The sequence below is a fragment of the Anser brachyrhynchus genome, assembly GCF_964034855.1.
Source record: "Anser brachyrhynchus genome assembly, chromosome: 17".
Lineage (NCBI taxonomy): Eukaryota > Metazoa > Chordata > Aves > Anseriformes > Anatidae > Anser > Anser brachyrhynchus.
This window is the reverse complement of record NC_137710.1, coordinates 8562880-8580902: the sequence shown is the minus strand read 5'-3', so window position 1 is coordinate 8580902 and position 18023 is coordinate 8562880. Positions and strand designations below refer to the sequence as shown.

The 18023-nt window shown below is 36.5% G+C and overlaps 1 protein-coding gene across 6 annotated transcripts in view; it reads right to left on the bottom strand.

Moving 5' to 3' along the window:
• The window catches only part of TXNRD2 (thioredoxin reductase 2), an 83284-nt gene that overhangs the window by 44163 nt on the left and 21098 nt on the right, over positions 1-18023 (bottom strand). For 3 of the 6 annotated variants that reach the window (XM_080559790.1, XM_080559788.1, XM_080559789.1), the window contains 6 exons: positions 13854-13990; positions 8489-8584; positions 8171-8263; positions 7260-7331; positions 5325-5422; positions 209-3089 (listed from right to left, as the gene is read on the bottom strand). In XM_080559790.1, the coding sequence (XP_080415916.1) occupies positions 2966-3089; positions 5325-5422; positions 7260-7331; positions 8171-8263; positions 8489-8584; positions 13854-13990 (620 nt within the window). In that variant the 3' untranslated portion in view covers positions 209-2965. Of the gene's footprint in view, positions 1-208; positions 3090-5324; positions 5423-7259; positions 7332-8170; positions 8264-8488; positions 8585-13853; positions 13991-18023 lie in introns of those variants that run through there. The other 3 variants (XR_013940405.1, XR_013940406.1, XR_013940407.1) reach the window with 1 other exon arrangement.

Here is an 18023-nt window from a genome sequence, read left to right as displayed (position 1 = left end):
GAAGGTCACTCAGCCCAGAATAATGGATATTCAGTTTACACATCAGAGAAAAACAGGTATCAACATTTCCTTATTAACAGGCCTGAGTCTGCCTACTACTACTAGTTTCCTTAACATGTACTTCAACCACGAGAAACAGCGTTAAGATCAAAAAATAAATCTTTTACAAGCTGAAGCCATATGTGCAAAATTAACCAAATACAAGCACTTACTAAAAAATACAATGTTTATTAATTTGTTAATTCACATCACAATAAATATCAGGATAATACATATGAGGGACCCAGCAATGCTCAGACTTGTTTGCACCATGCTGTGGTTTGACAAACAAAACTTCATCAGCTGGCATCCTGAGAAAAAGCCCGACTAAAATTATTTTTAACTTTCACATGTAATAATAATTTGTGGCATACATCAGCCATTCCAATTGACATTAGTCAGGCTTTTAAAAACAATTCTTAAGGACCATCCCTGGAGAGTTCCTCAAAGAATCCTTCAGGAAAAAAAGCACAAAGCATACTAGTAGTCATTTTTCTATCTTACTGTTGATTCTGACATTAGGGTTCTGTAGGTGCGAATGTACATTTAGTTTTACCTCAGTTGGCAACATTTTCCACTAAATGAGGAAGAGAACTAGGCTGCAGTTCAAGATACAGGATCAGTTTTCATGCAGTCAACATAACAATTCTAAAACCAAGAGAGTTCCTATTATTTCAAGTACGTTGACAGGCCTTAGTTTCAAACACCAAATATATTGAGGACACATTTCCTTGAGATCTCTTTACTAGTTGTCTCAAATCATTTTCAACTTTATGATGAATGAAACGAACTCATCTTTCCATTGATATGTCTGTGGGGCAGATAAAGTCTACTAGATGCATTAGTAGGACAGGGAAGAGAAGCCACTTTCACATGACTGACCACTGATATTCATTCAGGGGTGCAAAAGGAACTATGATAGGTAATCAGTAGGAAAAAAATATCTTGCACACATCACATTAGAGTATAGTCAGAGGTGGGATGTTTCTCAACACAAAATCTCTGTAGTCGGAGATGCTCAGTATCTCAATGTTTCAAAATATTATAAAATTAATTTATATTTTATAATTTATATTATAAATTATTTTCAAAAATATAATCTACTACAAACATTTTTACAGCTTGGAATTTTTTTTTCCTAGTAGGGTTTTCATACCATTTCCTCTAAAGGCAATATTTAGGTAGTATTGTGACTACACTTCCACTCAAAGAATTTTCTTTTTCCTATTACAAGCTTACTGATGATTTCATAGGAAAAAAATTGCAACAGCACATCTGATAGGGAATGCCACTTGCAGTCAAATTGCATCAGCCTTTCCTTTTTCATGGATCAGAAATATAAGGAAACTTTGAACAGAAAACATTTAGTATTTCTTTTGTCACTGTTAAAGTCAGAGCAAATCCTCAAAAACAGAGTATTCGAGTGAAAACAAGAGCATGATAAATGCTATTACTACGTATTTTAGAATGTCTGATCAATTTTTGTGCAATAGTTTCTCTGACAAGTACAATTTTCACAGTAAAGAACTATTTCACACTTGAAATAAATCAATCAATCATGCTGCAATCTGTAGCAGCAAAATAGTCAATGAAAAAATAGTAAAAGATATGCATGATCAGCCTGCTCTTCCAAAACGTGTAGCAAGCAGAACATAGGACAGCTATGAAAACATCAAATTACACATGCAAAAACACTGATATAAATTAATTGCTAGAAGTATACATTCTGATCTCTCCCTTTCCTACATGTACAATTCTACTATGCAAGAAACTGACTATGCATGTCAACATGATGGCAACTGCAACTTAGACTGAAATTTAATGAAGTTTGTTTTGTGTTGTGGCTTTGTCACGCTACCTATTTAACAGGCTTCCGCAGAACAAGTTTCACTATCAGTTTTGTTTTTTCCTTGCCACAAATTAGCCAGCATCTCCCCCTTGTGGATAGCAGGAAAATAATCAGAAACTTGCATTAAGAAACTTGCAATAGATTAATGCTTTCTTACTCTGGCCAGTACTCTGAAAAAAGAGTTTGCAGATAATTATTTTCCATGTGTGTTCTGAGCAGGGCCATTTCTTTTTGAGTTCACTGTTTAATATAGTTCCCTTCAGTAACATATGCTTTTATCTAAATCCACTTAAAAGCAGAAACCAGCTCATCAGTTAGACAGTATTAAAAACAAAACCAATGAAAATGCACCACTTCATCGGCCAGACTTCCACATTCTAAAACAAACACAAAATGCTGCATGAGCTGGATTATTAGTGGCTTTGATTCTACTTTTCAACATTGCTTAATATACAGTGTTTAAGCAGTAATTTGTGAGATATTATACTACATTTTGAAGGTTAAAAAAAAAAGATGATTGCTTACCTATTGTTGCGTACACTGGGAACTCGTTCCTACTAGTGAGCAAAAAGATTCAATGTTCAATATTAGGATCAGTAATGAACTATCCAAGTACTTAGGAGATAGGACCATCAACAAAATTCTAAGGGAAGCCCGGTCTGATGCCTGGCATCTGTACACAAACAGTGCGAGGAAATTCTGTTGGCAGTCAGCCATACCAACATAGAAACTCAGACAACAACTGCTTAAACTTAAGAAGACCTCAAGATGTTAATGATTTCAGATATACTTTTATACATAAAGCTGTGATTATTCGCAAGCTCCTAACAAGAGAAGAGTTATATGCACTTTGGAAGAGAGATTTGTCACAGCACGACTGCATTGGCTTTAAAGCTGGTGTGAAGACCATTTCTTTGTCTGCCTGTGAGAAAAAGCTGTCTACAGGAAGAATGAGAAAGATTTCTGGAACTCAGGCCATTGAGTTTCATTGAGTCATCTGTTTCAACTCAAGTGTCCATTTTCTTTTCAGATATATTTTGTGCTTTTTTTCCTTCTTTCCAGGGATGGTATTTAACCTCAGCACCCTGTGACTGTTGCATCCAAGCCAGAACGTTTTGTAATATGCAACTTGGTAATTTCTTCAGCACAGGTAGGGTGAATGCCAATTGTCTTCATTAGTTGAGGGTAGGTAGCACCACATCTACCAAAAAGAAAAAAAAGACCCACAAAGTCATACACTGTTCACCCTGAAGCAGGTAGAATGTCCTAAAACATCAAGCTAATCCCACTCTTGTCAATTTTATCAGGTAGAATAGCATTTATTCTTCAGTGCTGTTTATTATTTCTTAGGCACTTGCACAACAAAATTTAAATGCACTACACTGTTAAGCACAGAAGAGTTGTCCTAAGAGTTGAGACAGAGAGAATTAAGCAATTTATCCCAAGTAGGAACTGAGCCTATGGCAAAAACATATGACAAAACTGCAGCCTTCAGCTTTTCTTGTACATAGATGTGTTTCAACAACTCCAGATGGAAAAACATACATACATATCCACGCATACACAGGAAGAACATCTTAAATTAGGACTGCAGGCAACAATCTCATGAAGGAAGTAATACCAGAATATTCTTCTATGATTGTTAACAAAGTCTAGTGCTTACACTGAAATTACCAATGCTATAGGCAGGAGGAAAAATTCCATCATCTGAGAGAACAAAAAGCTGAGCTAAAAATCCCACTAGCCTAATTCCTTTCCTTGTCCAATAACATTCTTAGATTTGATGACTTTCCTTTGAGCTGCTATTCCTGGCAGGTCATGCTGTAAGAATAGCTGAAATGGACTTAAATGTGAAAATTATTTCAAGCTGTCTATGGAATAATGTACTCTGTCTGTACAAAATACAGGGAAAAGAGTCACAGAAGTCTTCTGGTGTCCCACATATATCCAAAAAAGCACCAACAAGCGAAAAGCACCGCTGAGCATAGATGTTACCAGAGTGCTAAGTGGAGAGTGAAGATGAAAAATCATCCTTTGGAGAAACAGAAGTGAGACCTAATATTTGACGATGGAGAACAGCAGCTTTTACAGTGGGTGTTCCACATTGAAAACTCTGGATTTGTGAAATACAATAGAAACCAATACAAGAATCTGACCTGCTGAAAACCTCTTACTGTGGCTAAAGCTTTAATTTCCCTCAGGAAAGGCAGAAAAGCACTCCAGTTTCATATGCTTCCTTTTCACTGGTTATTTTGGATAAAACTTCAAAACAATGACATCCTAAAAAATGTATTTCTAGAACCTATACCACTGGCAATTAGTGGACTACAAACACATGTTGAAAATGTGTATTCAGGGTACACTGCAATCAATGATTTCCAAGATATTGCTCACATGATAGTTGCGGTCCTGCCTTCTTAATCCTTTCTGCTTTTCATTTATGCTAGTCACTCACAACTGCACGAGTAAAACTGCAGTAAAATAGCGATGATATTTAGGACAATGAGCTAGTACCACAATTGGGAGGGCATTTCTTGAAACCCAGATTATTGTCTTTAAAGATGAGTTTAAAAAACTATAATAATGTAAATATACAAATCCACATTTCTGAAGATGTAAACCAGCAGAAAGAAGGGAAATGAAAAACAAATAAGTCTAGCACACAAGAGAGCAAAACAGCTCCCTTTAACCAGAGAGGACCTGGAATCATTTCTTACTCCTTCAAAGTGAAAATAAAGATGTACAAGTGAGGAAAAGTGCACTCCTACATTCAAATCTGAGTAAACTCTGGAACCAGATCAAAACACAAAAGTTCACCTACTTGGGTACATTTCTTTTTGGAATTATCAGACAGTTCCAGACAAAGGTACCTCCCTCTCCCATCAACCTACAGATACTGCTTCTTACCTTATCACATACTGGTTGGTTTATACACAGAAGCTTAAAATTCATGCAACTCCTTGCTGAGTTTTTAAGGAGCAAATCGTGCACATTTAAAGATGAGATTAAAAAAAAAGGAAACGATCGGCAGGTGTAAGAAAGCTTTTAATGGAAAACACAAATATCCTTTTAAAGGGACTTGCAAAACTATGCAGCAATTTCCTATCCTGTGCACAGGATGCAAAAGCAGCTACACTTCGAGAAAACTAACATTAGTTTGTTAATGCACAATTATAATTTTTGCTTTAATGATACTGAGCCAACGATGTATTTTCATCAGTTGTTCCTTAACTATATCCGGTATTACAATAGCTAAATCCAGTATATCTTAATGAAGAACTGCAGTATTTTTAGTAGAAATATGTGCAATACTACATAAAGTAACAAAAAGCAAGGATTCTTTATAGTGTTGCCAAAACTAGGCAGCTATCTTTTATAATCTTACAATAATTTAAAAAGCAGGCTTTAGAAACTAGAGACATTCTTTTGTACTTACTTGATTCCAAGAGCAAATCCTTGAATAACTTCGCCTGCATTTGGTCCAATGAAATGAAGGCCAAGGATTCGTTGCTCTCTCTCTCGTAAGCACACCATCTGAAAACAATACATTACATAGAAATCTTTTCTTAGAACATCTAAAGATAAGGCACGAAGTTGAATTAAATGAAATTGAAGTGCCCCGAGATCCTAGTTCAGCTGTCGATTCCCACTGTGCCAAGAACTTACGCACTTGCTTAAATCTTAGTGACTTCAATAGATCTTATGCTTGTCCCTGAGCAGTTTCCTGAATCAAAGCTTTATTAGCATATTTCTTTCAGACTTCAGGGAGCCACTGACAGCAACAATTTGTGGTATATTGAATACTTTTCTGTTTGTCATTTGTATGAAAATTTCAAAATACCTTCATTAGTTTAATTGCTACACTACAGGCATCTTGACACTGAAGGACCACCTTCAGTGTCTGAGCTTTTGCAGGTATTCTTAGCAGCTAATCAGCGGTATTTCCGCAGATGACCGCTACCAATTATAAGATATTTTGTGCCTTTGTAATTCCTTACACTTACGGAAGCTTGCTTGGCAAGACGCTTTTACCACATCAGCCACATAACCTAAACAGCAGTCAAGTCTTGGTAGCAAGCAAAGATGAGGGTGAGTAACTAAGCATTTGTGAAGGCCTGAGTCAATACACACTTAACTTTTATCAGAGAACTGACTAAAAAAAAAAAAAATTGTTCCTATAAGGACATCATGTTTATCGTTATGAGAATAAAATCAGTCTATCCCTATACCATCCCATCAAGCATTACATCATCACTAATCTGTTTGGTTCTGCTACTCAGTAAAGACTTGGATATTGTCATTAAGAATCCCAGTAACAGCAGCAATTCTGACATGGCAGTTTAAATAAAGTTTTAAAGAAAAAACCCTCTTGCACTACAGTGTTAAATTCTAAGTTCAACGTTTGTTCGTTTGTTTGGGGAGTTTAACAAGAACCATATTCAATGCCATCCAACATTTATTATGACATTACTATTTTGTTCTCAAATATTCACTTTCATTGACACAATTCAAAGGGAATAGCTAAAAGAATTAGCATCCCCTTAGCTGCAATGGCACTTGGGATAGTTAAGGCAAAGTTGCTAAGCTACTTACAAAAGTCCAATGTGACAAAATATTAGAAAAACTGGTTACAGCTATTAACAATGGATATTCCTTACTTAACAAAATCAGAATAGCATAATAATTTGTGATTCACATACAGCAATTATTACATTTATTCCAGTAAGACAGCTCCCTAATATTTAGGAGAAAAGAATGAAAAAGAAAACTATGATATATTCTAACAGTCAGATACATTCACCTTATTTAAGATTCTCTATTATGGGCAAGTGTATCACAGAACTTTTGAAGAGTGAAGAAATTGGATTGCTCTAGAAGACATGCTTCAAATCCAACATTTTGGTCTAAACCAGGTGGTTTTTATTTTCATAACTAAGACAGGGAACAGTTATGCTAGTTTTGTTAGCCTTGTGCATCTTTTTTTTTAAATGGTTGTATACTTTCATAAGAGATGGCCTCAAATATTACTAGAGCTAGTTAAGAACTTCACTGGGGGAAGCAGAGATTGATCTCTATGGAAGTTAGAATATTTGTTTGGACCTTAACAGCAGCCCATAGATGGTATCAATCAGTAGAACATCACTTCTGAAAAATGCTAATACCTACAAAGCACTTTCAAGATGCAATGGAGTAAGTAATAAATATTAAATATTTGAAGTTACGCTAGAGAAACAGGCTATCACCAAAAAAGATCTCAACCATTTCAGAAAGTGCTCTTTTTTTTTTTTTTGCTAGACAGTCTTCCTCAAAGCTGGCTGTACCACGTATATTGTTTTAAGTTAAAAGCAAGTTAAATGCTCACAACACTCACTTTCATATAGCATTGAGTTGCATCTCTTTCAGCCACTGTAAACTCTAAAGGTTTATAATATGCATGGTATACCTGGTAAGGAAAACAGTAACATTTGTATTAGAATGTACTATTACATTAAAAAATGATGTTTTATATTATAACCATTACTATTACTACATATTTGATAACGTTATAGAAAAAAACATTAATTCATGTTCATTATTTTAAACAAAAAAAACAGGTAACAATTCTGGAACACTCAAGTATAAACTTCAGGTATATTTCAAAAGCATTAAAATCAGAACTAATAACAAATTGAAGTAGAGTACTGCACTTTGTATTTCCATAAATTACTGCATCATATACTGACATTCTTTTTGATGAGTGAATAAAGATAACATAAAATGTCTTTTCAAGTGTGATTTGTTTGAATTTTGTCTTATTATATAGTGATTATGAATTTCTTCACCACACGTACCTTAATCTCATCCTCATATCAGAAGGTTGGGTGTGAATATATGGCATATCAGGTTTCTTCATCAAAATGCAATGCACACACATCATATCAAGATATTTCAGCCACAAAGATAACATTGAACAACCTGTGAGAATGTTTCTGGGGACATCCATAAAACTTAGACTAAACAACCTGACCTGCACTTCTGACAACTAAAAGGAACGTAACTGTTATTTAATGATGCTGTGCAATATCATTTATTGAAATGGCAGCTAGGTTAAAACCATCAGACAGCCAATAATTTTAAGCCCACTAGGTAATAGTTTCCATTATGACATACTGCAATATTTTTAAAGTCCTGAGCTCTTCTGAAGACACCAACTCCCTAGCTGCAAATACAGCATTTGGGGGACTTTTATTTTTTCCATAGTGCAACTCTGACACAAGCTATAAATTAAAAATATTTTCATACCTCGATATTATCTGATCCGTAACACTGCACGGCTTTTTCTTCCGACAGCCCAACACAACCATATTCCAAGGGAGTGAAAACTGTAGTAGGTACCTGTTCATCAGGATACAAAGTGTTACTGTGAACCATATGAAGCAGCTGCAGGGGAGAATTTTGCATGACTGAGAAGAGCAGCTCTGTCACACACATCTGTTTTGGCTGTCAAAACTAGATTCCAGATGGAAAAATACAATTCCTTTAAATACCCTTTTCAGAAAAAAAAATAAAAAAAGAAAAAAGAAAGATTTGTTTTTATTACTGAAAAAAGAAGTAACTCACATTGTCATAGTCCATCAATTCTGAAGACTGGCCAAAAAGACGCTGAGCCAGCAGTTTTCCTGCAGCTATTGCTGTGGGTGTCAATTCAGGACGGCCCTGAGAAAAGAGCACAAAGCTTTGTTTTACCTAAGAGAAGTAGCATCCAAGGATTTCTCCTGGGACAACGGGCAGAGGAAGGCCAAATCTTTGGAATTCCAGCTTAGCAGCCAGTGCTCCAAATGGAGAAGGCACTAATAATTTCCGTCCAAACATGCATACAATCAATGTATAAAAACCTCACATCTTATGTCACTCCCTGAAAAGCAAAGGATGTTAACATGTTAACCATCCATTTCACCCTCTCTTTCCATAGTAAGCCATCGGTAAGCTTACCAGATGGTCTTTTTAAAGCAGGAAAAAAAAAAAAAACTCGTATAAGGAACAGTGTTTTAAAATCTACCAGAACTTTTTTTTTTTTAAAAAAAGTTGCCCGATGCATTTTTACAGAACACGGAGTCAACAGGCGCAAACTTCGCTATTTGTAGACATAGACCCTCTATGTTGGCCCTGGATTGGGAAACAGGAACACTATTTTGCCCACGCTGCAACCTATAGTTTGAATTGGTCCTAATCTCAGGCTCTGGTGTTAGGGAGAGGCATGAAAAGGATGTTCTGTGGGCAAATGCTAACTTCCTGCAAATGAAAAATGACATAACAGCAAAATATGACCAGGACATGCTTCAATTCAAGCCACAAGTCCTGACTACTTTTTACATCCAAACAGGTCAAGCAATGTGCCAGAATCCTAATTTCTAGTGCTGACACAACGCCACTGGAGCATCAGAACTCCAATGCTAGTTTTAAAGAAGCTGGAAGTTTTTGCAAACTGAAAAATGGCATCTTCAAAGCAAGTTTTTTGAAGCCTGAGGAAGAATAGTCCATTGAAGTTGATAAGCCAGAGAAAACTTCATAAATCTAGTCAAAGAAAGTTATTTAAGAGTTCATCTAAGACTGTATGAAGATGCCTGTCTGAGATTAGGAAAGGGGTCACAAGTCTAGAAGGAAAGATATGGAGACATAAGAAAGCCATAACTGAAAAACAACACCTTTACGGGACAATGAGGAATGCTTTATAAAGACTGTGAAATTTTGCTTCATACAGGTCCTATCTAGATCCAACACTTGCCGCATTTATGCAAAACTCCATTTTGGAGCTGGTCATTCAGCAAGCCCTCAAAAACAGCCTTCAGCAGAAAACAAAATAAGGATTTCCCACCACATACATTGAAGTTTTTCAAATGTTTCTTCATTAACCTGACTTTTTTGAGCATTTACTGGAAACCATTCTTCTTTCCCAGCTTCTCTTTTCTTTATATTCCCTTAAACAAGTTCTGTACATGGTGTTAGCTACCGTTTACTACATTACACATACTGTATCAATTATCTGCATATTAAAACACATTTGTTTTTATCTATACTAATAACCCCTTATGCTAAAACTTTCATTGCAAAAAATAAACCGAAACATTATATCTAACCTGTTAACAGACACTACTATTCTGTTTACAAAGACAAACCTATTTTTCCCCGTAGCTCACGACAAATGACAAAACTGTAAGTCTATGCCTTTTTCCCCTAAGATACATCGTCATGGTTTTTCAAAACCAGCATTTTGACTTTCAAGTCTGTAAATGTCATTTAGCAGATGAAATTTGCCATTTGTTTTTTCTTGCACACATTTGCCTGAAACATGGCTGCCAATCATTTCTGTAGCAGGAAATACAGATGTTGTTTTGGCATTCCAGAAATGAATAGAAGATTGGAACTAGAGATAAAATTGTGAAAGCACTGCTATGCATTCCATAAAACCCAACTAATTACAAAAACATCCATGCAGATAAAGTCCAATTTCTCATAAACAATGGCTTAAAGACTTTCCCTGGTAAATATTTGAAAAGAACATTCACTTTGCAGTCATGTGTAGAACTGCCCTCATGATTATTATGGATACAAATTGTTCATAAGAATCCTCTAATGTATTATACATTTAAACAAGATGGCTCCTAAGAGAGTTTAAAAAGCTTTGAAGTACTGTGTATTTGTTCTAACACGACTCTTTTTTGGTCTTATTTCTATTCAAAGAAACATACAGTACATTCCACCTTCTCTACACATCTTTGTTACAACACCCTTTGAAATATGACAGATGTATAGTGGCATGCACATATGATAAACCTCCTTCTAAGAGAACTTCTTCATGCTGTGTGCCATGCTTTTCAACATTAATACCACTAGAAGAAGGATTTTAACAGACAGAACTTATATTATCACTGAAAAAAAAATCACATTAAAATTCCAGCCTGGTCATCCTCATCATGATTACAGAAAATGAAAATGCCTAAATACAGTTTTACCTGTCAGTTGAAAACATCTTTTTGCCGAAGTCTGGGAATCTTTTTTTTGATGGTAGACAGACTGACCAATCTCTGGGAGGTTGTATTTTTTCCCCTTCCCTTTCTCCAGATGAACAGCTTGCATAACATTAGGATTTATTTTTTCATACAAGGGTGCAACAAGACACCCATGCACACATAGTTTCCCATTTGTGCCAGATGGGTATGATTGCCAAATGAAAACACTCATTCTAACCATATCATGAAACTCCCCTTTCCCTTCTTTCACTACTCCCCTTTCAGCCAGGGCACTGAATTAAAAAAAAAAAAGTTTTTGCTATTCAGTAGAAATTTAGTGTCTATTCAGTATGGCCTGGTAAAGGAAGAAGGAGGAGAGGTTGAGAACTACTTGCAAACATATAAGCAATAGCACTTTATGATAGCAAAGAAAATCCGGCAGGTAGAGAGAAGAACAATGAGCGATCCTGAGAGGGACACCAGAGACTAAATCCTATTTTATAAATAATATTAGGGATCACAGATGCTCATTCACAGGGAACAAAATTCCCTTTCCTGCCCCTTGAGTGGTCTCACCCAGACAATATTACATGCCAAGCTCTACAGCTTTGTGGTTCTTAAAGAATACGCACAGAAGAATCAAGTGTATCCAGCTGAGATGTGCACCAACACCAACAATGGGAACTTTGTTCCACTGCTGATTCCCATGCCAAAAAAACTTATTATCTAAATCTATTCTGCTTTTACAAAAGACAAAATTCATTTGGATATTCAAACAAAATAACTGTATTGCTTACCCAGTGGAATTACATAGCTCATATTGTAACGGAGTCAGACAAGATAGTTCCTTCTATCTTTAAACTCTATAAATGCGTAAGTACTATATTGTGATTCCCTTAATTCCCTATATTTAGCCCATATGGAGACAAAAGCTTGAGAATATTTCTACAGAGCACTGATTTAACTGTCCAGTTTTCCCAACTGTACACGGTATAAAAGCGTGTTGCTGTTCTTAACACATTTAGAAGTGCATATTACACAACTCGGGTTCAGAAATCTGCACTACTAAGAACAAAAACAGGAAAAGGAAATCCAGGTTTTAACAACAAAACGAAAATGACAAGTAAATGTTGACCTGATTTTCTAGATGCAGAATAGGAAAGATGAGAGCATCCTGACTCCAACTTTATATTTGTAACTCAACTAAATCCTCAAAAGGCAGAATACAAAAAGCACCCAAACGGAAACGACTTGCCCAAAATAACACAGCAGATTGGCAGCAAAGGGAGCAACAGAACTTAAGACCTTGCCAGCACTGCCTCTAACAACTGCTAATTGGATTAAATTAAAAAGAGTAGTTATGAAATTGGAAAGCCTAACCAAGGCATATATCAGGGATGAGCAGGCGTCTTAGGTCACTGAGAAGAAAGTGGACTTCAGGAAATATCCCAGAGCATGAAGTGACAAACACAGAGGGCACCTCTATGTGAAGAGAGAAGAAAGGAGAACTGTACATAACCCCAAAGCTCTCTCTGAGTGACTGGATAGTACAGAGAAGTTGTGGAGAGCAATGAATAAAAGGAGAAATAGCTGAGCAGGAAAGAGTTTTCACACAGTTTAAAAGGAAATAGCAAGTCATTCACATAAAGATGGAGACAGACAGGAAGACACACGTCTACGAAGAGGTAAAGAGGTCAGGAATCGCCAATAGATTTATGAGATTTAAGTGTCTCCGACTGTTCCAGCATCCAGTCAGGGATCTGCAGGCTATTCCAAGACATTATGTAACCCGTTACATCTCTTCAAAAACTCATGAACACCTGGGAGCTTTATGTGTGGCAGAATGAGAAATCTTTAAAAGATCTCTCAAATCATACTATATATGCGGTTTGGGTATCACCACAGTATTTAGATTTACCAGACTTTCATAAAGATGGCCTCACTATACATAAAAAGCAACTTTAATAGGAAGGGATGTGCTCATTTCCATTAAGTTAAGTGACAGATATGAGAATTCTGTATCTTGTGATGCCCAGTCTCTATATTCTATATTATTGCCCAGTTTCTTTGGGAACAGTAAGCAGCTGATGAAAACATCCTCCTTGTATCTGTACAGTTCAGAATCCAGCATACATTATATTATAACATTGTCAAAGATTCCCAACTTAGAGTAGAAATTCTGAGTTCTTCTGTAAACTAAAAATTTAGGGATTGAAAGAATTTGAGTGCACTTTGATCAGGGAAAAATATTCTTATTACAGATAACTGTAGATCAACAAGAGTGCTAGACTAAGGTCACAAAATTCTGGTTTTGCACCTGTAACAAGTAGTAAATTGTTTTGCTTATGTTAATAATACCTTTTCCTTTTACAAAAACAAAGGAACAAAAACAAAAAAACAAACACCACCACCACTAATGTTTACTTGGCATAAACATTCACAAGTCATGTGAATCCTTTGACAGAAGTCAACGCCTTTGCTTTTGAAGCAATGGCTTTTTCTTGTTCTAGAGGCATATACTTTTGTCCAGACCACGTTATGTCAGGAAGCAGAAATGCTATCATATGATTAATCTCAGCAGAATTGTTGTGGTCATTCCCCAAAAGTGTATTCAACATCAGAAGGTAAGAACTACTTTCACTCAGCATTAAGGCAGCATGAAGTCATACACCTGAAGTGATAAAAACATTATTAGAAAGATAACTGAAGTGATAAAAACATTATTATGAGCCTCTGACCAATGATACATTCCCTGATAAACATCAGTAATAATCTCTAATGCTGATATTTCACGAGATCCATGTGAAGGAAATTACTGACCCAGGTGGCGGGCATAAACACTACAGCTGTACAAAATGAAAAAGAGCAAAACACTAAGATATATGCTAGAGCATGACGACATCTGGGGACTAGTTATTAGTCAGGAACAAAGTTGGCTTCCTGTTATTGTAAAATAGTTTATGTAGACTCAGTACCTCTGTTATGTCTCCAACTGCGTAAATGTGAGGAACAGAAGTAGCTTCACGGGCATCCACAATGATCTTTCCAGTTTCAGAATTAGTTTTCACTCCAACTGTCTCCAAATTGAGAGCTTTGGTGTCAGGAGCCCGACCTTAAGGAAAAAAGAAATTAAAATAAAAACTACTGGAAAACTTCAGCAGTGTTAATCTAAAAAGCTGGCATCCTCCAGTGCACGTTTCCAAGAGCTTTGTGCGATTTGATAGTCCAAGTAGAAAGAAGACAAAATGCATCTGACACAGAAAAAGCCATAAGAGTAGAAAGTACGGGTATCAATTTCTTTGTGAAAGCAGATCTATTACTATTGCCTTTGCTCAGATTATTTCAACTAAAGTTATTCTTTAAAAATATGCAGGACACCATCCACTGCACAAAGTGCAAAAAACCCAGACGGTTTAAAATTTATCGCAGATTCTAAATGTGCAATATTTGCTTAAGTACCATAAATATATATGTAATAAAGCAACTTTATGCTGAAAGTTTCTAATAAACACTAACTGAATGGCACTCAATATTAACAAATAGCCTGTTGTGCACACTTGCGGATACAAATGATTAGTAATTCCATTCAGTGTCAAACATTCCTGAAGTCCTCTTTTCTTGTTATCTGATATTTAAAACCTTTTTTAGTTCCCTCAGTCTGGGTGATAAAGTTCATCAACTTTGCTCTCAAGTCCTTAATGCTGAAATATTTAATATTTAGCTCAAGCTCCATATAACCATTCTGTAGAATTTAAAACTACCATTTCAATGTATTTATAAACCAAATTAGGCAAAGTTCTACTGAACTTGGATTTTATTACAGCTTCCTCTTCCAAAGATTTTAAGTTATATCTCTTCCATATGACTATTCTCTCTCTAAATTACTTTTCAACCTACACATCTTCAAAAATATTTTCATAGTGTCTTCTGCATAAAGTCTTGATACAAACTCTACTGAGCTGTCTACAGAGTATCTATTTGATCCAGAAATTGAATCTTAAATAAAAATCATTTTTTCAAGCGTATTTGAAGGTTAATAAGCACAGTGAAAATATCAGATATTCGTTGTTAGGGACACACAAGATTGTATAGCAGAGATTATCTGAATATATCCAAATGAAGGAAGCTTAATAACATTGCACACATTTTTAGAGGCTATAAATGCATATGGACATATCTAAATCTACATATATATATCTCCGTTGTGTGAGTCATGATTTTGTGTTTGAAGTTAATACAGAGCTATGGCAAAGCAAAACAAAAAGGGAAATGTGTTTTCATTATAAAAACAAGCTCTTTGATGTTAATGTAGGAAATTATTAAACAAAAGGAAAACCTGGCTTGTCAATACAGACCTAATTATATGTAAACATATGATTCACTGCTTTATACATCTGCCATATAGGCAGGCCCCCCAAACAATGTCACATCTGAATGCCTCTGTAAAGACTTCTGTGTATTAATTTCATCTGGTGAAACCAACACTTCCTCTGGGAGTACTGACTGAAGCTGTCGGCACTCAGCTATCTGTCTGTCTTCCCTTCTGTTGTCCCCATGGGATGTTGATCTGCTGTTCCTTCTCTGCCCCCTGCTCCCCAGTCCTGATGCTATCAGGCAACAAAAATAATAAACCTCCAGGACCTTATCTTGGCTCGGATGTGAAACAACTTCCTACCGTTGTATTTCTTTGTGTATTGAGAGTAAAGCCTGGATATTCTGCAAATGGACAGCTAATGGGGTTTTCTAGTTTCCCCTTTTTCCTGCCAGGCAGAGCCAAGCGAACGCTTAGCACGCAATGGAAGGCACTGAAATAGGGAAAAAAAGAAAAACCCGTCAATAGAGTCATTTAAAGACTTGTGACAACAACAGCAACTGAGTTTATCAAATCTGCAGGATAACACTTAACCTTTCAATTCCAATCTATTTTAACATGTGTACAGTTTGGTATTAATAGCTAAGACTTACAAAAAGGTGTTGCTATTTAGTGAAATTTCTCATCTTTACTGTCTAAATATTATTTTTAAAAGCAATAACAAAACATTAAAATCTAAACTGGACCTTTATTGGCCTTTAGACCCACACTGGATCACATCCATAAAGCAAGATTACAATTACTGGTCTTGCTTCACCTCAAATTCACTAGCTTAGGTTCATGACTAGCTGAAGTGGCTTGGTAAGTTTTAATGCCAAATGTAGGAAATTCTCAGATTTCCCAACATTCAAGTACATGTGTTGTAGAATCAGTTCTCACCATTTTTCAATAGTATTGGATAAAAAGAACATTTGTTTTATATTTTTTTTTTAAACAGTTATAGCTTCAAGAAAGCATGAGTTTACAGCTTATTCCTACAATCCACAGGGCAATACACAACACAAAGATACTTGAACAGTTCTGGCTTGAAGATGCCCACTGTCCTGAATCTCCTGAATAAGGAGCGTATGATTATTTAAGACACAAGACTAGCTTTAGCTTTCACTCAAAACAGCAAGGTACTATGCCAGGGTTACCTGCCTCTAGCACTTTTAATACCACATCATAATCTCATACCTATACAATAGACCTATACAATAGCCACAGAGCTACGAAAACCACACAGAACCCCGTTCTAGGGGCCTGCCCTCATTTGCTTAACTTTAAAAGAAAAAACAGCTTTTAATCTGTTTTTGTAAAACCTAGCAACATGGCTTCTTGAGGGGGCTGTCAGCCAGCTTAGCGACAAGAGACTCACTAAAGCACATGTCTCAGACACAAACCAGGCTGGTTGTATTGTGATGTGACATTTCCATTCTATCATCTGTGGAGTGGCTCTGGTAATCACGCTTCCACACAGACTAAGTTGAAGACAGTATCAGGCTACTGTGACCTTCAGGTGCAGGACCTACAATGGTAGAGACTGAAGCAGCTAAACTGAGAAGAAACCATACGACTAGACATAGTCAAATATCAGCAGTAAATGTGTGACAGTATACTCCTGTGTACAGTAAGATCTCCCAGGGTGATAAAGGTGCAGCTGACAGCAACTCTGTAGAATTTTATAATAGGTCTCTTGCAGTTTCTTAATCACAGAAGCTGGAATGTCTGCTTGCCCCCCAGCATTTGAAAAATTCAAACTAGAGCCAACTGAGTATTTTCGCATTAGGCATGATACCACAGATGGCTACTGTCAGGATACCGCAGGGTGGCAGGATGGCTTTTCTGGCATAAAACCTAAGCCCAAGCCTTCTGCACTTCTCCCCTATACATTTTCATTTTTACACATCACTTCATAACTTTACCAAAGCTGACCTTGGTTTGACCTTAATCAAGATGTGATGTGTTCCCAGTCTTGGTGTTCTCTTTCATCTTGTTCTGGGTGCCTGACACATTCACCAGAACAGTTTCAAGACCACTACCCCCTCCTCCTTCAAATCCCTCCTGAAAACCCAAGGTGTTCACAAAAACACAGCTGATAACGACAAATAAAGACCAACTCAGCATAAGCTATATTCCAATTACAAGGCTTCAGAAAGATTAACTAGGGTTAAAAAAAAAGTTCAGAACCCATACTCCCGATGATGGTAGAGTGTACCAATTTTACATTTCTGAACATTTCATCCATTAATAATAGATTCTCAGCATGTCTGCCACAGTTTGGAAAAAAAAATCTGATCCTTATTCAGTGCTGGGGCAGCTAGGTGCTTCACTAAGTCAGGCAGGCTGTACTATTTCTAATAGCAGGAGAAAGCTTGTGGGAGCCCTGGGCATTAGTATCCAATGTACATCTGAAGTTACTTGCAATGGTGACAAAAAGCCAAGGATATCTCACTTGGGTCCTACCTGAACAACAACAAAAAAGCAGCTCCAAATGCTGTGTAACCACTGCAAGTCAGTTACACGGGTGGCTGTGAGGTTTTCCTTACAGCATTAGGCAGACTTCTAACAATTGTTACTTGTTTTGTTCTCAAGGTCCCGTGCAAGGTAAAGCGTGCTGGAAATACTTCCTGGAAAGAAAGCTGCAGTTCATCTTTACATCGGTTCTCCCACAGTAAGCTTGCTGTAACCAAAGGTTTTGTGGAGCCTTAAAGGCTGGCTCTGCAGTTTCAAAAACTAGGACCCATCAGCCACTGCCAAGTGAGGTCACTGGTTTCAAACTCTCCTACACACT